General features: G+C 37.5%; 1 protein-coding gene across 6 annotated transcripts in view; it reads right to left on the bottom strand.

Annotated features, from left to right (window-relative positions):
- HS6ST2 (heparan sulfate 6-O-sulfotransferase 2) overlaps positions 1 to 25,167 on the bottom strand; it is a 308,639-nt gene that overhangs the window by 68,732 nt on the left and 214,740 nt on the right. For 3 of the 6 annotated variants that reach the window (XM_045583508.1, XM_045583510.1, XM_036443458.2), the window contains exon 3: positions 11,352 to 11,384. The exons of the other annotated variants lie outside the window; for them this stretch is intronic. In XM_045583508.1, the coding sequence (XP_045439464.1) occupies positions 11,352 to 11,384 (33 nt within the window). The remainder of the gene's footprint in view (positions 1 to 11,351; positions 11,385 to 25,167) is intronic. 6 annotated transcript variants of the gene reach the window in all.

Below are 25,167 nucleotides of genomic sequence, written 5' to 3'. Positions count from 1 at the left end.
TTGCTGCCAGAAATAGAAATGTGTTGCAAAAAGAAAAGAAAATCAAGGCTGGCTCTACACAACAGGTCAGCTTAGAGTTATTCAGACCCAGTCTGATTCTACATTTAAGGAGAAACTTTAGAATACTCCCTATAAAACCTTCATTTGAAGCTGGATTTCACCATTCTACCTGCCTTTAAAAACTGAAAATAAATGTAATATGTATACATGTAAATCATACCAAGGCTGCAAAGAGATTTGAGGTAAAGAAAATGAGTATACCTGCTCCATCATTTTCTATAGCAACTTACAGAATAAATCCCTCAGTAGCTTTTAACCAAACAACCTCAACCTCCTGCAGAATCTTGGTGCCACAAATTGTTTACTATTAGCATGCTCCCTATTCCATCACATTTTTTGATCTCCCTAATTAGACTGTGAGTACCATAAAAGCATGCTTTACTGACTTGCTTTGTATGATCTATATCCACCACTTCCGTGTTTCCCCGAAAATAAGACATCCTCCGAAAATAAGACCTAGCACATGGAAAAATAAGACATCCCCTGAAAATAAGACCTAGCTCATCTTTGGGAGCAAAAATTAATATAAGACACTGTCTTATTTTCGGGGAAACAGGGTAGAATGTAAGCTCCCTGAAAGCAGAAACTTTACCTATCTTATTCAATTGTCAAATCCCGAGCACTAAGAGCAGTACTGGGCTATGGCAGATGCTTAATAAATACATCTGTAATGATTGAATGAATTAATAGTAAGTAAGTCGCTGATCACAGTACTGGAAGTCACAAAGTTGGAGGTTTTTTCCTGGTTTCCCCAAATCTACTGAAGGCCATCACCTGTTTTCTCCAGTTTCTATATGAGTCAGTGCCAACTCACCTGCTAGATTGAAGGGTAAAAGAAGATGTGAAGATTAATATATTGCCATGATGGGAAATAGCTCCTCCATGAGAAGGGGAAATTAGAGATCTTGTGCTTGAGACCATAGGACAGAAGGCTGAGAAAGAGGACCATCCCCTAATTATCTTGATTTCATTTTGCACTCAGAATAGAAATGCAGTGATCAGTACTCACATTAAACTATTAATACATGGTTCATGTGCATTGAATTTTTCTGCTTTGAATTTAAAATCTGCCTAAAGAGTATTATTTTATTTATAAATATTTTACTAAATATACTAAAGGAGACACTGAAGGAGCTTATATAGAAAGGAATAAACGAGGCTTCTAGAAGTTTCCTCATGGTGGCTTTACATGAGATTTTATGATCACTCAGTTATTAAATCACATGGCTCTTTAGTGATATACCATTGCATGGTTTTCAGAGAAACTTCCTCAGAAAGCTCCCAACATCCCTCCCATCTCATTTCATTTTCTCATAAAAGATACCAGCATTTATAACTAATTTTGAGGCTCTCTCACTTTATTTCACTCCTTATGACTTTCCAAAAACCTTTAGTGTTTCCTATATAACCAGAAATTAATTCTCAGTAATTAGTCAAGAAAGTTATTTAAGCAAAAGAAATCACAGTGACCACTTTCCTTTGCGTTAGACTCAGAGGTAGGCTAATGACTAAAAGGTATACTAATATGTGAGTCAGAAAATGGCTCTTGCCTAAAGCATCACAAAATGTTCATTTCTTCTCTGTAGCTTTTGTTCCCTCTCATGCAAACAAGGTATAATGGGCTTAAGCTCTACATTTTATCTCATGCATCATCCATGACACTGTCAAATCAACTCATATGAAAAAATGGGAGAAAGCATACTCTCAGGCCCCTTATGTGCATTTACATTTTAATATAGAAACCATCAGTAAAGGCCAATGAAAGGCTCATTTATGCCAGTTTATGATAACTCTGACATTCCAGGGTTGCACAGGAGCAGCCTTCTTCTAGGACTCCTGACAAATGAATAAGAGCTCCCAGAGAAGAGAAGGTAAACTGTACCCGAGCAGAAATCAAGTCTGAAATTGTAGAAGCCATGAGAAGAAATACCAATGTGTCAACAAATGCCATTTACACGGGGTTTCTAGCGTACTTGTGGCCAAAATTATGAAAGTTGAAAAGTTTTCAAACCGCATAGGGCTTTGATGAAGCTCCTTTATAATTCCAGTGTCTACCTGACAAGGCGATGCTGAGCTGTCTGGAAAATCGATGGAGCAAATTGGACAGTAAGCCAATGAAATTGAAGGTACAGGAAGCCCTATGGTGCCACAGTGACAGTCATATTTTTCCCTAGGTGTAATTTTAGGATTTCAAAGCAGAGCCATTTGCCAAATAGGAAATCTTTCAACTCTGGAAGCGGAACTGAAATCATCTAGTAATTTCTAACTTTGAAATAGTATTCTCCATTTTACATGCACATAAGATCTCCTGTGATCCATAGTTGTACTATAAATACCCTGGACAAGACAATGAGACCAAACTAATAGAAAACATTGCAGACAAAAACCATCTAGAATAGCGAAATAGAAAGATAAAGCAGAGGCAACAAATATACCTAGAAAAGGATTCAAAGTACTGAGAAACTAAAATAAAAGGCATTTAAATATTTTGATGAAGAATGGGCTATAGCTGTAATTAAGAATGATCTTTAAAGAGATGATGTATACATTTAACTGTGGCTCTCCAGTCTATAGGCACAATCATGCTTTTCTCCATTCATTTCAATGGAATCTTGCATTTTGGGCTCTATTTTCAATCTAGACACTCTTATCTGTGTGACCTGGTATTACCTATCATCTGGCCCTAAACCTTCCAAAAAAATGCACTTTACATATTCCTAAAGGATTTGGCCCACCTTCATTGATAAAGTTCCTTGAGAATAATGAATTCAAGTGCTGTGAACAGAAGTAGTAGCAAGAAATAAACTGCAAAAGCAGCAAACAAGTAAGCAAAAAAAAAAAAAAAAAAAAAAAAAAAAAAAAAAAAAAAAAAAAGCAACTAGCATAGGTAATTGCAAATCAAGGCACTGAACAAGATGCAGTTGGCCTGAGTTCTTGCCTCAAGTCTACCACTAACTGGTTGTGTTTATTGGTCTTTGCGGGTTCCATACAGGAACTCCCTGGGCTGTCTCCCTCACCTCTTTCCTACTCATTGTCTAAGTCAAAATTCTGTGACTCTGCATCAGACATGCGCATTCCAGAATTTCCAAACTCTCTTGAGTTCTCTTCCCTTTCAGGTTTTCTTAGCACAGAATCATGCCCAGGTTTTCTCTGGATTTGTAAAAGTTTGCATTCTTAAAATCTAGACATGTGGCTGATTCTTTTGTTTAGAACATGATCAAATATCTGGCTAGTAAGTGGAATAGTGGAAACAAAGAAGGGAGTCACCAGAGGTACTTTGAATGTTGGTAAATTTCTACCTGTTCCACTTTATCTATGCCCACCTTGCCTGCTTCCACATCTTATTCCACAAACCCCAGTGCAGCAGATGTAGGAAGGGGGTGGGGAAGTTAGGGAAGGCAAGCTTTCTGACTCTTACTCCAGTTCCTAACTGGGCTTTGGCTAGGTGCGGAGGAAGACTGTCATTTTGAAGCCAACTTATAAAAACTTCCTTTGTTTTAGTGGTATTTGGTTCTTTTTGAAGATTTCCTGTGGGCAAGCTGAAAAGACAGCGGACTTCCAGATGTTCATATATAAGAAGCTGACAATTGCATCTGTGGTGTTAAATTGTTGCTCTAGCTGGTGGAGGTTAGAACAAGAAGCAATGTTTTAACTTCTTGTGACATTTACAAGAATTGGAAAACTGGCTTTTGCCGGAAAACTTATGCTTTATCTAAGCAGCTCTGAATCACTGGAAAATGTTCCTACATCGCCACTTTATAAAATTAAACAGAATGTTGGAAAGAAATCTTGGCCCATGACTCTGAAAACGACGAATTGTACCACTTTAGAGCTAGAAAGAACCTTAGGGAGCCTCTACTTGGAACTCTGGTTTTAGAGATGAATAAACTAGAGATGAAGCAGGCTGAGAAAGAGGAAGCAGCACATCACAGGTCCTACAGCTTATTTGTAGCAGCGGAGTCTGGGACCAGGTTTCCCTACTCCCTGTCCAGGGCTCTTCCTTCTCCAGAAGTAGACAAAACTAAATGCCACCACAATTGCTAACTTTTTTGCTTTGGTTTTTTTCTTAACAGGTAGTTTGCTTTGCGTAGCAAAAATGCTTTGAATAATCAACTAAAATATCCCTAAGGAATAAGTAGGCCCCTTTATATTCTACCACAGGGAAGAGGATGAACTTGACAAATCCTAATGGTGACAAGGACAAGAAAAGTGTGGAACAGAAGTCTAATAAGAAGGGTGTGTTGGGTTATACTTTAGGACTAGCTAATGAAAGGTTATCCTAATGAAAACATGATCAGAAGTACCAAAATTAGAATTGGTATCAAGTCTAAGAATGTATAAAAAACTAGTAGAGGAAACCAAAAAGCTTAAGACAAATTGTTAGTAAAGTTTGTACAAAACCAAAAGAACAACAACACACAAACAAAAAGCAAAATTTACTTTACCACTCCCCACCCTCTGAGATTAGCTTGTTCATTTAGTTTTATACTTGTTTATGTTCCACATCCCTCCAATGTGTGTGTACGGGCACCACCCCCCCACACACACACCCTCTAGGAAACAGAAGAACCAGGACACTGTCTTATTGTCCCCAGTGTATAGAACAGTGCTTGAAAAGTCCTAAGTGCTCAGGGGATACAGAGTAAATAAATTTGAGAAAGGTAAAACAAGTTAGACTATAGTTAATACAAACCAGGAGAATAAAGACATCTAAGATTACAAACTCAAGGTTGTTTTTATTATTCTTATTTCCTGTCAGAACAAGAGAAGTATACCAATGTTTCAACTCATTTAGGACAAAGGAATTAAGAACACTGATCAATATATGCACCATTATGCTGAAAGCTTGTTCCTTGAAGATCCTCAAGGGGGTGTTAGAAAGAGGGTGTGCCATCTACATATCCATAGCAGGAGCTCTGGGGCATCAGGTTATGTTTTCAGGATTACAAATGTAATGAGGGATCTTTGCATCCCCAGAGTGACCATGAAAGGTACTTTAAAATTGACAATCGGGTGGAAGAACACTTGGATTTAGGAGTTGCAATCAAATAACCATTCTAAATTTTTAAAGAAGTTGGGGTGCACCAATGAAGGCTAGAAACTCATCTGATTTATTAGGCCATTGCATTTTGTAGGGTAAGACAACCTCAGAATACTTCATTGGGCAGGGACTCAACTAGAATGGATTTACTTCATTTTTGAAGGTGGGAAATGGCTCACCCATCTTCAAAAACAATATCGTTCCCTGTGCTAAAGCTATAAGCTAGGTCTGTAGTTTCCATACAAGTAGTGTATTTACAAAGAATTCTCTTAACAATGCTATACACATTAGTCAAGATTTGCTTATCCCTTTGCTCTAATTAAGTTTCAGGGTTAGACAATTATTCTTAGTCTGGTGAGAAACACTGAGAGCCAGCTAGAAATGTACAGTACCAAAGTAATTCAATATTTACTAAATTTAAAGAAAGTAACCAATTTATGTATAACATATTTGCCAATATTTTGGATAATGGTTTAATCTCCAAAATTTACAGAGAACTCATACAACTTAACAAAAGAATGATAAACAACTCAATCAAAAAATGGGCAAAAGACTTAAATAGACACTTTTTGAAAGAGGACATACATAGAGCCAAGACCAGTTTGGCTCAATGGATATAGCATCAGCTTGGGGACTAAAGGGACCCGGGTTCGATTCCAGTCAAGGGCATGTACCTTGGTTGTGGGCATATCCCCAGTAGGGGGTGTGCAAGAGGCAGCTGATTGATGACTCTCTCTCATTGATGTTTCTAACTGTATCTCTCTCCCTTTCTCTCTGTACAAAATCAATAAAATATATTTTTTTTAAAAAAGAAAGAAAGAGGACATAGAGAAGGCCCAAAGTCATATGAAAACATGCTCAAAGTCACTAATAATCCAAGAAATGCAAATCAAAACAACGAGACACCATCTCACACCTGTCAGGATGGCTATCATCAACAAATCAACAAATGACAAGTGCTGGAGAGGATGAGAAGAAAAAGTAACCCTCTTACACTGCTGGTGGGAAGGCAGACTGGTGCAGCCATTGTGGAAAACAGTATGAAGTTGTCTCAAAAAGTTAAAAATGGAACTCCCATTTGACCCAGTAATCTCACTTCTAGGACTATATCCCAAGAAACCAGAAACACCAATCGGAAAGAATATCTGCATCCCTATGTTCAGAGCAGCACAATTTATAATAGCTAAGGTTTGGAATTAGCCTAAGTGCCCACCGAAAAACTGTGGTGCATCTACACAATGGAATACTATGCTGTTATAAAAAAGAAAAAAAAAAACCTTTACCATTTGCAACAGCATAGATGTAACTGGAGAGTATTGTGCTAAGCAAAATAAGTCAGTCGGAGAAAGATAAGTATCACATGATCTCACTCATATGTGGGATGTAATGATTAACATAATTTGATGAGTAAGAATAGATCCAGAGACAAATGGTAGAGGGGAGGTTAGAGAGTAATCAAAGCACTTGTATGCATTCATATTAGCAAAACCAATGGACACAGACCCTGGGGAGGTAGAGACTTGCCTGGAGTGGGAATGACTGGGTGGAGGGATCAATTGGAGAAAAAGGAGACATATTTAAAACCTTAGACAAAAATAAATGAATAAACAAACAAACAAACAAATAAATAAGATTGTCAGCAAGGTTATAGTCATTGAATAATTTTTCACATGCTGCAGGTATTTCTAGACCAAATTCAATGCTCAATGTACCTATATATAACTAAAGAAAAATACAAATACATAAGACACTCATGGACAAATATACTTTGTGTTCTTCATTTACAGCCCATTGCACCAGAGAGAGGAGTTCCTAGTAGGTATTCAGTAAATATATGCAGAATGAATGAAAGAAAAAAATATCTACCCTCTGAAGTATTTTCACACATTCAAAATCTTAGGCATAGCTCTCGCACTATGTGTGTTCGTGTCTATGCATGCATGTGCTCTCAAAATTCCCACATGCTCATCCTTCAGGTTGAATATATCCTTCCTCTTGGCAGGTGTGTTTGTATAACAAAACACTGAAACAAGATTAACCACACAAATAGTCCCAGGAAAATTAATTTTAATTAACATTCTCCTGAAACTCGCCAACTTTCCAACACCTAAAAACTGAACTCAATTTTCATTAGGAAAGCTGTTTACTCCTTCTTAGAAAACACACACCTTTTAAAGTTGCAAGTGCCAATTTATGTCTCTAGTTCATAATAACATAAATTCACAGTGAACTTGTGATGGTTTCCCTGGAAAGCTCATTTGAAATCACTTGCTTAATTTAAACTACTTTTACTTGTGCTTGGACTAATGCCCAGCACTTCTTTGTTTTCAACTCTGAGCACTACTTGAAGCTACATTGCCCCATCTGCATTCCTGACACAGGATGACAAAAACCAGACTACAATCCAGTCTCCTCAGAGATCCTACCCTGGAGATGCTCAGCAGGCAATTGGAAATTGGAGTTAGCCTGGAGCTCCGGAATGAGTTAAGAATTGAAGAGGTCAATTTGAGAATCAGTCGTGTCAAGGTGAAAGGTGAGTTATGTGAGGAGATGAAATTACCCAGAATGAGAACATAAAAAGAGAAGAGAAGCAGATCAATGACAGAACCTTGGGAACTGCTCCATTTAAACAGTGAAGGGGAGAGAGAGGCTGTGTGTGTGTGTGTGTGTGTGTGTGTGTGTGTGTGTGTAAAAGAGACCCCAACAAAAGAAACTTAAGTGTTGAGAAGAAGACAGAAGATGAACCAAGATAAATTATTAATGCTTTCAAGAAAGAGAAAAAGTGAAGAAGTGCAAGAACCTTCAAAGGGTTCAAGAAGACTGAAACCATAAAAGGAGCCATTAGATTTTAAAACATGGTGGTCACACATGACATTTGGGAGAACAGTCTTCCCAATGTCATTCTTATGGACTCAGAGAGTGTCCATATGTTTATGTGTACAGGTATACACAATGCATGTACTCCAAAGCGCCATAAGATTAAATATTAGTATTGAATGAGACTGGTCCTGGGTGTACCAGATAATGGCAGTAATAACCACTACTATTTATTGCCTGTTTACTATGTGCCAAAACAGTGCTAAGTATACAATATCCCTGATCTCAATGTAATCCTTGCATAATCTTGAAGGTGGTTACACTTAACATGTGAAGAAACTGAAAACCCACAGAAGTAAAATAAATTACTCAAGGTCACACTGCTACAAAGTGGCAGCACCAAGATTGAACCAAAGCACATACTCTCAGTCACTCACTAAGTGGATGTTAGCTAGGTAATCTATGCATGAAGGGAAAGTAACTAACTAATATTGGTTGTCTCAAATTGTCAAGTGTTTTGTGTAGGACATCTCCTATCACATGTATACCATCAACATTATGGCTATGTTTAGGTAAACTTCATGAAGTCATATTTTAAGAAATCTGATTCAAGTTTTTGGAAAATAACTCAAAGCTATATGATTCCAAAACAACTAGTTATAATTCAAATGTATTTACTATAATTGTTCCCAATGGTTTGAAAGATTAAAAAAACACACACAAGTGTGGTGTCATTAATTTGGTGGTTGTTACTGATATTCAAAATACTGATAATCAAACTCATCTCAAAAATGAGGGGATTCGACAGAATGATCTTAAACGCTTCTCGCCTTGACATTCTATGACTCTCATATGAAGAAATACCAATAATTTTAAAGATATAGAATATGAAGTAGAATGTAAATGCAGCAGCAGAACTGGTTGGTATGTCAGCATCCTTTTATTCCCTATAGTTAAAGTATTATAAAAACTAGATTTTGACTGTTCAAGATATTGATTGATAACTTAAACAGAAGTTTGGAAACTCCATCACAAAACGATACACTGAAAATTCAGCCAAATAATTTGCTTACAACTAACTGCAGACCTTATGGTACAGCAGGGTATAGGAAAGACAAAAACTCTGGCAATTATTATTATTATTATTATTATTATTATTATTATTTGCTGTTTACAGGAAAAAAAAAACCCCAATAACAGCACAACGCTCTCTTTCAAACAATTAGTATCACTGTGAATTTTGCATCCATATAGCAATAACAAGGCAATTGGGATGGCTTCCACTGATTGTTCCCTTCTCTCTCTGGATTAAAAAATCCATTCAGACAGCTAAATTACAGCAAGTATTTATGCAAATTTTAATTATGAGGCAGAGATTATCATTATCCTGTATATTTATAAAATTGCATGACCAATAGACATTACCAAATGAATTGTTACTTTATTATTTTACTAGTGGTTGAAACTGTGCTAGCCTTGGAAATAGTTTTCATATATCATTCAGTCCACCAGAATTAAAAATGGCCCCATCAAAATTTACCAAAGCCATTTCTTTTCTATTGCATTGGTACTTCTCTCTTCCTTTCTCACAAAGACCAGGTATAAATTACTCTGATAATAACGTCTGGTCAAATCAATCATTATCATAATAAAAATAGAGTATTCAAGATTTGCTCTGTTATGTAGTAAAACAGTTGTAGAGAGATGGTTGTATCATGCAGCAAATTTTAAAGCAAAAATAAAACTAAATTCTTAACATGTTCCCCATGAAAGCAAATTTTGAGATAACAGTTTCCATTATCTTAATGATCATCCACTCTGTTTTATTTTACAAATGAGGAAATCAAGGCTCACAGCATAGATAAGACTTAAGCAAAATCACCCTACTGGTTACTAGCAGAACATAGTACTCTTGCCACCATGATACACTCGATCTATGATCTTTAAACACATTCCCATACTAATATTGTGTTACTAGGTGTTCGTGTGTCTATATCATTTGCCTCAATAGAATTATAGTCTGACTATAGAACTAAACACTGAATTTACTAATCTCAGCTATGAAATAAACCAACTGAGGTCCTTGTAGGAATATGGAAGCCCAGCTATTGAAAGCTAAATTGGACATCTAATAAATGGTCTACCTGTTCTATTTGAATGAGAGTCTGCCCTAGTGGAGGAGTCCCAAGGCTCCAACCTTTGCTCTTGCTTACCTATTGGGCCAGGGAGCATAGGATGGAATATAGGTGGGTAGAAGAGAAAGTAGACAATGGTAAATATTTCTGGAGCCAATAAGCCTACAATAGGCCAAATCTTCACAGTACTGGTAAAGATCATGATCTTAGAAAACAATGTGCCAAGCAACTACAGCACACATTTATAAATGGCTTATGATTCTCACAGCCTCTTCAGCACTGGAGGTGATATGATTGTACAACTGTGGCACACAGTTGTTGTCTACAAAGGCACTAACCTGAAGCATTCTCAATACCCCACCGACCTCACAATTAGAAATTTTCCTGTGTTTAATCAGATCTGCTCTGCTGTAGAGCTCATGTCATAAAGGTCTCTGGACTATGGGATTACTCTATCCTGCAAGTCTGCATACAGGGAGGGGCAAAAGTAGGTTTATAGATGTGAGATGCAAAATACTGTTATTCTTGTGTTATTATTTATTTATTATTACTTTTTATACTTTTATTGATTTCACAGAGGAAGGGAGGAGAGAGAGGTAGAAACATTAATGATGAGAAAGAATCATTGATTGGCTGTTTCATGCATGCCCCCTACTGGGGATCTAGTTCGCAACTGGGGCATATACCCTAACCCATAATTGAATCATGAACTCCTGGTTCATAGGTTGATGCTCAACCACTGAGCAACACTGGCCAGACAGGTATCATTATTTATTAATTATTATATTATTTCCCATATGAACGACTGTAAATCTACTTTTGCCCAGCCCTGTATTTACATACTTTAAAAGCCCTGATATTTTCAAACAATTGATTTCCCTTCAATAAAAATCTAACTTAGTCCATAAATCACCATCCAGCCTAGCAACAGGCAGATGTGCTTGAGAACTGTGAAAAATATAATGTTGGTGGGTGATGGGGCCTTCTTCACAAAACACTCCACAGTGTCATCCTTTCTGTCAACGGAAAGGAAAAAAAAAAAGAGCTAATAATCTACTGCCAAACTGTCTGGGATGCTGGTCCTAAACATTCATCCAGTCTGCACTAGGTCTACATGTCTAAGACTACATTCATGTCTGGGTAGTTTCAGCTGTTTTAAGCTAAAGAAAATAGTCCTGAAAAGAATTTGTCCCAAGCTCCTAACCTACTTATTGTATTGAAATTAACCTGATAAGCAACTACAGAGTCTATTCTAGCTTACTTGGGTTCAGTTAGACTAAAGATGCATTGTCACTTACCTCATTGCATCTAGAATCTGAAAAATCCTCCACCTGTTAAAGGAACAGTGAAACCAGGTGCTAGCAAGAGCTTGGTAAGAAATAAGTTAAAATAGTAAGTTTTCCTGTTTGCTTTGATAGCATGGTTTCTTTTTTCAGCTTTCAAACCCACAAGGAACCAGTTCATGGATGCCTCTTTCACTTTGGTCCTCATTTAGCTATTCTCAAATAGTGGGGGAATTATGAATCAGAGTGCTGAAATGCTGAGCCCTAAGAGCCAGATCAATGGAACCTTATGGACTGAGAATGACAGATCTACCATTCAATCCTGCTAATTCTATTCCCTTTCACAAAAGCGATGGCCATCTAAGCAAAACACAAAAGTCAATAAACCAAACCAAATGCTATGGTATCACTAACATGGAAATGCATGATTGATAGGACCCTGTAGGTAATGGTGGTAATTTTTCATATAATCAGGAATATATAAAACACAAATAACAAAGGAAAAGAATAAAAAAAAGATTAAACTTTGCTGTTGTTCTCCAAAAAATGATGAAATTCCAAGCACACAGTGATACATAAAGCATTACTCTAATCCTTTCTACTCAAATGCAAAACATCCATCAAAGTAAACAATGTGTCTCTCCATAAAAATTTTTTTTAGCTCTTTTCATAATATGTCTTAAGAGTCACAAAATTCCAATTCTACTATGTGAATTTCTGATATTGGCAGGGACTGTGAAGTTGTGCATGGGTCAATTGCTAGTTTGAGGGTTCAAATGGGTTCAGTTAGCTTTTGTATTATATTGAGCAAAAGATAATATAACACTTTTGTACCCAAAACGAGTTACATGGCCTATACATTTTCTTGAGAGAATAGTTTCTTTATATTAAATTTGTCTGGAGGCTTTAGAAGTGAGGTAAGAGAGATTTTTGATAGCATTATGAGCAACAGAGCCTTGCATCATCATTTGAGAAGCAACAGAAGACTATTATTATCAGTTCCCACTGTGGCTAAGCCTTATTTTCCCTGGTTCTGTCAGTTGGTAAGAGGGCCACAGAAGCAAGTGTTATGAAAAACTAAAGTGATGGTGACTCCTGATGCCAGATCTGTTAGATATAATCCCCCTATTAGCTGACTTACCATCCAGGGCCTTATATATGCTCTTCTTCTATTCCAACCATGAGAAAGAAGTAATCAAAAGTTTTGTTTTTTTTTTAATTTACCCCAAGACTTAGTTTCCCTACACAGTAAAGAGAGGCTAATACCCCTTCCACTATACTCGGTTTCAGGAACAACAACAAAGTAACATAATTTGGGATAAAAAGATGCAAGACAAAAATAAAAAAGATGAAGCTCTATGTTGATTCTTAGTACTATAAAATTCCAAAGTCACATACGTAGCACTTTCTAAAACTGTAATTTTAATTATGCTGCACTAACAGAAATCTTCAAATAATATAAATATGTGCAGAATTGATTTACGAACTATTGCATCTCGAGATTACTTTTTAATTTATATGTATACTTCTCAACTGTCTATTAAAGTTTGTTCAGTGATTGCACTGAGGAGACTTTTAGAAGTTCAATGTCTTACCTGGTTATCCAGGCAGAGTATTCAGTGGTGATACGGGAAGATGTTATAGGTGCATCAATTGAAAGGGCAGGAAGGCATTGGAAGTGAATCAAAGACCATGCATGAAAAGCAAAAAAGAGGGAGAAGCATACTGATTAGAAAAAATGAATTAACTTTATGAACTCATTTTATATATATATATACACACACACACTTTAGTAAGGCTCTTAAATGGAATCTTTTAAAAATACCCTTTAATAAAAAGATATGACATTTATGTAATGTAACAGGGGTTCTAAATAGCACTACAATGGCAATCATATTCAAATGAATGTATCAAATTAACACATTGTACACCTTAAATTTATACGTCATACATCAAATATATTCAATAAAAATCAGCCCCCAAAATATTGATTATTTATTATGCAGCATGCATTGTTAGAGTTACTGAGTTGTAGCAGTGAACAGAACAGACACAAACCCCTGCCTTCACAGAGCTTACAATCTTATGAAAGCTTTTTAGGCCAGCTGATAGGAAAAGAGTTCCATAGAAATATAATGTATGTTATTAATGCTCAGAAAGATTTTCTCCTCATTTTACTTATGTCTCTATTAATGTATGGAGAACATATCCTATGGCATAAGATTCAACATTTGTATTATAAATAACACAAAATTTTGGTGCACAAAATTCATGAGGGAATTAATTAGAGGAAATATTTTAATATTGCTATTTGCCCTTTCTCTATATAAAAGTGTGAGAGATAAAGGAAATGAGTTCAATGTATATGAAAATAATACATAAACAAAATGATGTAACAACAACAAATTCATGATATAAAAACAACATTGATGCAAATAATGACTGATAAAATGATTCAACTTATTCTAATATCTCTCTGTATACCACATTAAGAGTGAAAACACTTTCAGAGTGCTTGACTAATTTCCCTTGTGCTGAAGTATTTACAACTTTAATGTCACATGCTCTTCGAACTAGAGAGAAAGCAACATATAACTGACCATGTCTGAAAACGGGTTCAGGTAGGAATGTTCCTACTTTGTCTAGAGTTTGTCCTTGTGATTTATTAATAGTCATCACAAATGCTGGCATCATGGGAAACTGTCGTCAAATTAATTTAAATGGGAGACCAGTGTCAGATGGGGACAAACCAATTCTTGGAATCAGAACAACCTCTCCTTCTGCAGATCCTGTTAATACTTCAGCTTCAATAATGTTAGATCATAATCTTTTGATAATAAATCTGGTACCATTACAAAGACCCCATTTAGTATTAAGATTTCTCAGTAGCATGATGATTGCACCCACTTTCAATTTTAATTTATGACACGGCATTCCTGAAGGAGTGATACCATTAAGAAATTCAATGGGAACATTTTTCTTTTCAGCATTATCTGTTGAGTCAATGGAATCATCACTCAAATAGGTGTGAAAATCTCCATCAAGTATATCCAAAATTTCTTCATTTAATTTTTGAACATGCTCATTTTTGGACAAAGAATCTCACATTTATATATATTTTAATGTTATCTATAGATATACTATTTCCAAAGGTGGCTTCAATAATAGATCCATTACAAATCATTTCATGGGAAATTTCAATAATATCCTTTCCTAAATGAAAATTGCTATGAAGTTTGCCATCTCCACGTTTTACAAACCATATGCTATAAGCAGAATACTCTGATCTCATATTTGTTTTAAGAGACAACTTTCTGAAACATCCCCAAACATCACAGTACCTTAAACTCATTTGTATTATGGCCAATCACATAGCATGAGGCACATGATTGCATCGTCAATTGTATCTTTCCAGATAGTGTCGTCAAGTAATAATACTCACTGTTTAGCAGCTTCATGAAATGTATCATAAGTTACACCTCCTACAGTTCACATATCCTCAAAAATTTTTGCACCTTTTACATGCAGAAGCAAAAGTCTAAGGTAATATCGTTCTGGTTCTCTAAAGCTCACAGTGAACAGTCTACCTAATACTTCATTCCATCCTTTCGGATTTTTGTCCACAAAGAATTATTAAACACATAATGCTGTGGCATCTCCCAATAATAATAATTCTCTGCATCAGAGTCTTCTCTATTCAGTAAGAATCAAACCATCAAAGTTGAGTTATGTCTTTTAGCCCTATTTAAAACTTGAGCAAAATCATTTGCATGAAAATACAAATTTTGATCATTTGGCAAATGAATAGCTAATCTTGTGATTGCATGAGATTGGTCATGCATTCACATCCCCAAAAAAGTCTCCAAATAGCCTCAGAAGTGTTCACATACCTGGAGTCAATGAAGCCCTGTACTTCGTCATGATTGATAACATTTTTTCCCAGAAATTTGAATATTTGCACAATCATGACCTTTATAGAAGTATTTAAATAAATATTTGACACTTCTAATTGATGCACAGACTTCAACATTTATATGACAGTTATATTTGAGGTCCAAATACGGGTTATAAAGGACAATCCAAATATTATAGACAATTTTATTTTCAATAGAAATGGTACTACCAGATCTTGGTTTGTATTTGGGATATCCATCAATATTTCCAATGGTCACATTTTGAAATGCTTTTGGATATCCCTTTGAACATTTTCCATTTTCCATACATGGACTATTTGGATTTTGTATTCCACATGGTCCCTGTACCATATTTGATTTTACAATTTGAAGAAGTCGAGGACACTGGTCTTCATCTGGAATTTCTGCCTTAACTATGTGGCCAATGTCATCTTCTGAATGTAATTTGGACTCATTATCTAATATCAATAATATGTGAGCATGAGGCAGTCCTCGTTTCTGAAATTCAATCACATGAATCTTAGCTATTACTTTGCCAAATAAATGGAATTTACATACATCATTTAAAAGAGAGTTCAGTTTAATATTAAAAACTCTGGCTACCAAGTCAGGTCTGTTTTCAACTTTTTGCCAGTGTTGTAAATTGTTTGTAATATCTGCCCATTTGGGGTTGTATGTCATGGTTATAAATAAATCGGGCTTGCCATTTTTCGATACCTCAAACGTCCCTGCCTAAAAATCAGAATCCATGGTTTCTATTCATGGTTTTACCAATGATTCATTTTATCTCAGGCAAATTCCCTTCTCCATTCTCCCAGGGAACCATATGAAATGAGAGATTTCTAAAAATCCTCCAGTTCCAATATTTTGTAATTCTCTAACAGCTTTATCTTTTATTTTGGTGCCAAGTTAGTGAAAAATACAGCCATCTCTAGTCATTTTCTCAGTAAAACATGTCATTAGAAGTTCAGAGAGCTCAGAGCCCAACATTCTGAGCTTATAAGAACATGGCCAAAACAATAATCACCAAGTTGAAATGTAGCCAATCATCATTCTTTCCAGGGCAACAGCTTTGTTTATTTGAACTATAGAGTGGCTGGTTCTTTAGTATGGAAAAGGTACACAAGGAAACTTAACTAAGAATACTGTAACAAGAAAAATCTAATTGATCAATAATTGTTGCCCCGCCCCCATTTTTTCTTTCTGCTCATGCAGTTTCTTCATCTGCCATGTTGGTGATTGCTGTCAATCAAAAGAGACCTCCATAGCTACACACTCCCAGATAGAGGCTACATAGCTGTTCAGATTTTGCAGAGGGTGCTTAAAAATAAAACAAAACAGCCGAAACCGGTTTGGCTTGATGGATAGAGCGTCGGCTTGGGGACTGAAGTGTCCCGGGTTCGATTCTGGTCAAGGGCATGTACCTTGGTTGAGGGGAATATCCCCAGTAGGAGGTGTGCACGAGGCAGCTAATCAATGACTCTCTCTCATCGATGTTTCTAATTTTGTATCTCTCTCCCTTTCTCTCTGTACAAAATCAATAAAATATATTTTAAAAAATAAAACAAAACAAAAAAGTACCCATAAACACTGTTTTGATCTGATTGCAAATCTGTGGTAGATGATAATACATTCTGTGGTAGTCAATTACCTATCACTGTTCCAGAGCTGCCAAGCAAATGGCTCATTCATCTTCTCGGGTTTCTGACACTAGGCGGGTTTGCTCACCCTCCACCCAACTCCCACACTAAGAGTTACTGTACCCTTGACTGACCACCCCTCTCCCCAGTTAGGATGCTTTCCACCCTTGTCATTTTCTAACTTACTATACTACTGCTTAATTACCTGTCACTACCTTTTGAATCTCAGGTCATATTTTCTTTTGGTTTCTGAAGAAAAATACAGGATATCCTACTGAAAACTTATTCTGCGTGTTTAATCTGCTCCCCTAAATAGTAAGGGGTTTCATGCCTACAAATCCCTGGTAAAGGATTGTTGTTCAAACTGGGGGGCGGGGGAGAGAGGCCAGACTAAAAACTAGATGATTCTTAAGGCCCCAAGAAAAATTGCTACTTGCAAAGTGTTAAAATGCTTTGCTACTTGCAGTGTAAAAATGCTTGGCCTCTGCTTTTTGCTCATGCACAAGCCTGAGAAGTGGTATGGGTTCATGGAATAAGCCCTGAAGTCACACAGATTGGGTTCTAGTCCAGGCTCTTTAACTTACTGTGTGACACTGCTCAGGTCCCATAACCTCTCAACCTTGATTTTCTCAGCTACAAATTGGGAACAAGTATAGGACCAACCAATATGGCATGGGCACCAACGAGTGAAAACAGAAGCCTGCTCAATCAGAAGAGAAACCAAATGTAAACAACCTATCTATACTTGCCAATGTGTGCCTCACAAGATTGTTTTGAGAGTTAGATGAGACCATGCACAGAAAACCTATAGCCAACTATCAGGTCATGGGTTAGGCTCAATAACTTTGTTTAATCCTTACTTGAGGGAATGTTGAGAGAGAGAGAGAGAGAGAGAGAGAGAGAGAGAGAGAGAGAGAGAGAGAGAGAGATTTGCCTCCATACAAGCCCTGACTGGGGATTGAACCTGCAAATTAAGTATATGCCCTGACAGGAATTGAACCTGCAAACTTGGAGCACAGGATGATGCTCCAACCAACTGAGCCAGCTGGCCAGAGCATATCCATAATTATTTTTATCTAAAGAAGAAGATGAGTAAAAGAACTGTCCATAAGTATAGTGAACCTATGGCAGGCCTAGGTCAGGGCTCACAACCCCCTGTTGCTGAGCCATTGTCCTACTCTGAGAACAGAACTAGCTTTGTAAAGCCAGTAGTCAGGCATACTTGCATAGAAAAGGCCACACTGAAAGCATCGACTTTTATTGATATGGGGAGGGGTGTCTCTCAACATCTATGTTCTATTACTTGGTCTGCTTTCTTCCTTGTATTATTTTAAGCCTGACAGAAATGATGCATGTTCTGAGATAGGGAGCTTCTCATGGTCTGCCTGAGAATACTGAAATCCACAACATCCTTTCCAACTTTTTTTCTAAGGGTATTCATTTTAATCCCCATTGGCACAACTGTGAAGTTTCCTAAGTTTGTCTTGACTGCTCCTCTCAAAGTTCCCCTTTTCCTCAAGATACTAAATCTGGCTTCTTGACCCATTCTCCTGGCCTACTTTCCCTGCCAGGTAGTAAGAATTTTATTTATTTATTTGTTTATTTTTAAATATTTACAGAGAGGAAGGGAGAGAGATAGAGAGCTAGAAATGTCGATGAAAGAGAAACATCATCCAGCTGCCTCTTGCACACCCCCCACTGGGGATGTGCCCACAACCAATGTACATGCCCTTGACCGGAATCGAACCTGGGACCTTTCAGTCCACAGACCGACGCTCTACCTCTGAGCCAAACCGGTTTCGGCAGGTGGTAAGAATTTTCAATTCTATCTTATCTTTGGGCAAGAGCTGAGACTACAGAGTCTTCTAGACCCACAGAAATGACCCTCTAATGCACATGTGTCAAACACAAGGCCCTCGGGCCAAATCCGTCCCGCCAGGCCTTGCAATGTGGCCCGCACCGCGCTGTCATCACTGCACTCCGCTGCATTTCCATCACAATGACAGTTTATGACTGTTCAGTAAACCATTCGGCCCGCGATTTAGGCTGGATTTTAGATTTTGGCCTCTTCTCTGATTGAGTTCGACACCCCTACTATAATGGTTCAATATCCAATCCCATGGCAATTAGAGGTGACATATTGGGCTACGGATTTTCTTCTCCATCTCTCCATCTATACCACCTAAATACAATATACTGTATACAATACAATATATAACACAGAGCTATTTTAGCTATGTCAAAACCATTTGGCTAATAGTTAGCTACTGGTTTCTTGTTCCTTAGAATTACTGTGATTGAGGAAAGACAAATGCAACACAAGGTAAGAGAAAGTGGCCTGGACTAGAAGTCAAAAGACTGAGGTCCTCCTGCCAACAACACTGGTGAGACGTTGGGCAGGCCCATTCTCCAGGGGGAAGATGGCACTCAGTTTCCCTAGCCACACAGACAGGGTGTTGGAACATTGCTTTCCCAAAAGTGCCCGTTCATTTAATGTTCTAAGACTTTATAAGAACTTGACTTAGTCAGGAGCATTTCCTATGAAATGTAGCCTGGATCCTTACAAAGTGAGGCCTGGAGAAAAAAAAATGTTTTTGCAGTGCTGCTCTAAGAGATTTGGGGGCCAAAGGCAGAATAGACAATTTTGTCTTCAGCGGCCCACTCTTCCAATTAGATATTGAGTTCCCATACTGGCTCCTCAGGGAATTGCACATAGACACAACTGAGTCATTCTGGCCAGTGCCCAGCATGCAAACAGGAGTCACAACTGATATTGAAAATTCTTTCTGCAGTCATCAACCACAGACTCAGTGGCTGAGAGATATCATTTTGTATTCTTCTAGAGGTAATTAATTAGTGTTCCGCAGCCACTTCCCGAGACACTATGGGAGCAAGGATGTGCCACAGATCACTGAATGAATGCCATCGGTGGCAGAGCCAAGGCAACACGCTACCTACTCTGTATCCACCAGAGTTTGTTGAGGGGCAGCAGGCAGACAGGCATCTGAGCCTCCAGACACAGCCATTCAAAAGAACTCAGTGAACAATGGCTGCAAAAGTCTTGGAAAACAGCCATAAAAGACCCCAAGGATGTTAAATTCTTCCTTTCTAGTAGCTGTTAAATTGTAAATACATTTCCCTAAACGTCTCTCTCACATTTTATTTTCTGCCTTAATGCACTTTTACTACATCCCATGGTAACAATCTGTGATTCTTACATTCATTTTACTCTGAGAAATGATGCCTAATGCCCTGTATTGCCAAAACACCAATCACGTTTTGAAAACCATGTGGATCTGCTGAGGAAAATGGCTAAATAGCCCTTTTCAAATAGTGTTTTTTTATCGGTTGGTGATCCAGTCAATTCTCAGTTGCACATATCTTCTCTAAGTCTTGTCTGTTGTCTGCACTCATTATTGAACCCCCTCAGCTCACACCTACCCGCGCCCACCAGTTTTAGTAAAACTCGTCCATTTTGGCATCATAAGAGTGCCCTCTAGTGCTGATCTAATTAAGAATCTGGAGATACCAATCTACATTCCCACCAACCATGCATGAGGGTTCCCTTTTCCTTCACATCCTTGCCAACACTTGTTGTTTGTGGATTTATTGATGGTAGCCATTCTGATAGATGTGAAGTTTCATTATGGTTTTAATTTGCATGTCTCTGATGATTAGTGACATTGAGTATCTTTTTGTGATGGAAGACTTGACTTGAGATGGTGAACACACAATACAGTGCAGAGATGATGTGTTGTGGAATTGTGCACCCGAAACCTGTGTAATTTTGTTAGCCAGTGTCCCTCCAATAAATTCAATAAAAAGAGGAAAAAAGTAATCTGAAGATAGTGGTTCCTGTTTTCATGGGAAATGGGTTTAGCTATAACTTGTCCTTGGCTATGTCAAGATACATTCTTTCTGAAAGCAGTGAAAGGAGTGTTTTGTGATTGAATAAACAAAGCAAAAACAAAACAAAACAAAGTCCATAAAAGAAAATCTGGCTTGTCCTTCTTCATGAGAACCATTTCCACTCATGATGCGGGGGCGCTGCTTGAATTGTAAAATAAAGACATACAGATGCAGGCCGACTCCATCAGTTGAAAGGTGACAGTGAGTTTGAATTTTGAATGTGTTTTAGAGTTCCCCAGGGGCAAAGATCTGTATTTGTATATTAGATTTCAGCAATGTGTTTCCTCAATTTGATCATATAAATTCTTTTGCTTTGAAGGAACAATAGACCATTAAGAATTCCTTAGAAATATGGGTATAACAAGGCTTGGTTTCTGTCTAAAAGGGCCTGAAAAAGTTTCACTTATAAGTGTGTGTGTGTGTGGTTTATTTTATTCTACATTGTTTGCATATTTCAGATTTTAGGGTATGAAAGTTCTACAGTGAATGCTTTTTCAGCTCTGGTTCAAATCAGCAGAAGATTTCCTCTGCAAATTTTACATTGAGTTTCACAATGGGCTGCTACTCTACTGAATCCCAAGTATTTTATGCTAATACAAAGGATGGTAAACTAACAATTTAAGATATAATGGCTTCATTCACTTTCTCACATGTTTAAAACACAAAAACTTAAAAAAAATCTCTAATATGTAATGGTTTGGCAAGTGCTAAAATAAGGATAGAGATTGTTGTCAGAAAATACTCAGCCAAGTTACTAAGAGGATCAGACAGTAGAGATACATGTAATGGTCCATTTTGGATACATATCACTTGCTTTTGGCAAGAAGCTTCCATCTCTGCTGAAGTCAAAGTATCACAGAAGCCACTGGACTGGGTCTGAGACTTCCCTCAAGTCAGCCCCAAAATGAGTGAATTGACAGGTCTGTGAAGAGGCAACATTTTTGAATGGAAAGGGCCCAGGCTTTGGAGTTGACAGAACTGTCTGAATCTCAGCTACTCTACTTTTCTTAGGTCACTTCGTTTTTTAACCTGTGAGTCTCATTTTTGTCCATAAAATTGAGAACTCCCTGTGATATCCAATAATATGTAATAGAGGACACAAACTGGGTGTTTTATAAAACCTGCTGAATTCAATACACTCCCACAATTTCAGTTTAAAAAAAAAATGAAAACTTCCCTTCATTGTCTGGATATCCCCAAAGATCTAAGTGCCTGAGCAAGTAAATGAAGCACCTATATAATGACTTCATTGTTAAAAACCTGTCTTAAAGACTTAAAGCCACTGCTGTTGTTGCCCTCATATACCCTGTGAGTCTCTGACAATGTGACAGATCAGAAGGCCCAGCACTGTGCTTAAGACCCCTGGCTAGTTTTTTTTGTTGTTGTTTTGTTTTATTTTGTTTGTTTGTTTTTGCGGATATAACATTCATAATTGAATTTACTTTGCTGCTATTGATGGATGTGCTCTTTAAAAATCCATGACCAGCTCAACATATTTGTCAGCTTTGGATATCATTCGATGTGAAGATGTCATACCATTGTTAGGGCAAAGCCTTTGTTTTCTCGAGGAAAAAGGTCTTACTTTTGCAGGATTCTCAGATTCATGTCTTACCTGAGGGTTCAAAACCAGGTACCAAATTACAGGACAAGTTTACTAAATTATCTGGAAGAGTGCACAGAATCACTTTTCTAGAATTATGGGAATTATACCCAAATGACAAACAATAACAATCATACTATTAGCTAACATATAGCTTACTATATGCCAGGGATCATGCACTTTATATAAATGATCTCATTTCATCCTGAACAAAAAAGTCTGTACTCTTTGCATAGATGAGAAAACTGAGGCTCAGAGAAACGCAAACTAATAATTCAAATCCATTGTTGTAGGATGCCAGCACTCAAAGCCATTATCAAGTAAGCTGTATTGTTCCTGTGAGGTAGGTATCATTCTGCTCATTTTACAGCTATGTCAGGTAAGGATCAGAGAACAACTTGCTCAAGGTCACACAACTAGTAAGTGAAGGTGCTAAGATGGGAATATTCAATATTCCATGACTCTGAATAGTATGCCTTCCTCCATGTCTCAGAGGCCCGAATGTGGAAGAAGTCACTGGATATAATCGCTCTGTGCATATCACACCTGCACTGACAGCTGGGGTTGCACTCTCGTTAGTTACTGTACACGCCTGCAAACTGCTTTGAAATAATTCCTTGTGTGCTTCTCTTCAAGGTTCTCATGGGACCATATTTCATTGTGAATTCCAGGATAAACTTACAGGCTGTGAGTGCCAAGCACTTGAATACGCAAGGAAGAGGGGTAGTAGCTCATTTGAAGATGAAAAGCTGCTGTAAATCTTCACCTCAGCTATGCTGCTTCCCTGGGACATAAATCAGGTGGCAGTGGGTGGGCTAGGAGTCTATAGGGAAAAGGAAGTTGGCAGGCAGACCGGGTGTCTGTCTGTCTGTCTGTCTGTCTCTCTCCCAGGGAGGGAGGCTTCTTGCAGTTTTATATATATTTATCTTTAGGAAAATGTGATTGAATTACATAGGGGTTAAAGCCAGAAAGTCCAACACAAGATGACCAAGAAAAAAAAGTGGAAAAAGCTACAATGCACATGCTTCATTCCAAGACCCATGTAATTACAGTGGTAAGAGGAAAATTGTTGCCTTGGGAAAGGGATGTGATTGCAAAATAATGGAGTCCATCTCAAGCATAGTGAGCTAGGCTGTTCACAATTTGATCTTGACATAACTGTAAAAAATATGTTTCTCACATCAATGTCTCTTCCTTCCTTTCTCTAAAATCAATTTATTAAAAAATTGTCAAAGCCGAAACCAGTTTGGTTCAGTGGATAGAGCGTCAGCCTGCGGACTGAAAGGTCCCAGGTTCGATTCCGGTCAAGTTCAGGTACCTTGGTTGCGGGCACATCCCCAGTGGGTGGTGGTGGGGGTGCAAGAAGCAGCTGATCGATGATTCTCTCTCATCGATGTTTCTAACTCTCTATCATCTCTCTTCCTCTCTGTAAAAAAATCAATAAAATATATATATTTTAAAAAATTGATCAAAATTGGAAGTTACCCTTAGAGACCACCACACATAATCTCTGCATTTTTTCAGGCCCCAAGAGAAAAAGGGACTTTTCCAAGGTCACAAATTCAGTTCATAATAGGGTTATAGCCATATCCTAAACCTCATGACTTACAGTTTAGGAGTTTTAAAAGTACCAGTGTCTTCTATAAGAAAATTAATGCTACAAGGATGGGCGTGAAAAGACCAGTTGGGAGCCAGCAACAGGGATCCAGGCATGAAGACTCGGCTTTGTCTTTTAATTAGAAAAATAACATTGTAAGGTGCTCTTCCTAACTCCTTGTACAGGTAAGGAAATGGCCTCAAAGAGAAGAAACATTCATAACAGAACTAGCCCAACAGAGGGCAGCAGCCAAAAATTCAGGTATTTTGGGTTTGAGGGGTGGGGTGTTGTTCGCTTTTAAAAAAAATTAAGGTGAAATTCATAAAATTAACTATTTTTAATCATACAGTTCAATGTAATTTAGTACACTCACATATGTGCAACAACCACCTTTATCTAGTTCCAAAACATTTTCAACACACACACACACACACACACACACACACACACAATATACCCATTAAGAAGTCACTCCTTCTTCCCCCATCCCCTCAACTCCTAACAACCACCAATTTGCTTTTGTCTCTATGGATTTCCTATTTGGATAATTCATATAATTGGAGTCATATAATGCATAGGCTTTTCAGTCTGTCTTCTTTCATGTAACAAAGTTTTTGAGGTTCATCTATGTTGTAGCATGTAACATCACTTCAATTTTTTTCTTTTTTTTAAGGCTGAACAATCTGCAATCTTATGCATACATCTCATTTTGCTTATCCATGGATCCATTGTTAGGTATTTGGGTTTACTTCACTTTTTCATTGTCTCTATTAATGTTGCAATGTCCAAGTTTTTGTGTGGAAATATGTTTTCATTTCTCTCAGGATATACCTAGGAGTAGAATTGCTACTCATGTGTTAATTCTATATTTGACTTTTTGAGGAATTGGCATACCATTTCCACAGCATATGTATCATTTTATATTCCCAACAACAATGGCAAGGGTTTCAATTTTGCCCAGAGATTCAGTTTTATTTTTTACTTCCAGAAAAGAGTTATATTAAAATGGAGACAAAATGAACCAAAATGACAGACACTTATGCTGGGCATTAGGGGCTGGGCCACTTAATTAATGAGAAACAAAGAAAATGAGGACAGAGGTAAGATCCACCACCACCATGACCAACAGCAGCAAAAATAACAACAACAACAAGACTACTCTGGGAGTTCT

This window comes from Pipistrellus kuhlii, unplaced genomic scaffold (genome assembly GCF_014108245.1).
Source record: "Pipistrellus kuhlii isolate mPipKuh1 unplaced genomic scaffold, mPipKuh1.p scaffold_m20_p_19, whole genome shotgun sequence".
Classification (NCBI taxonomy): Eukaryota; Metazoa; Chordata; class Mammalia; order Chiroptera; family Vespertilionidae; genus Pipistrellus; species Pipistrellus kuhlii.
This window is presented reverse-complemented; position numbering and strand designations above follow the sequence as displayed.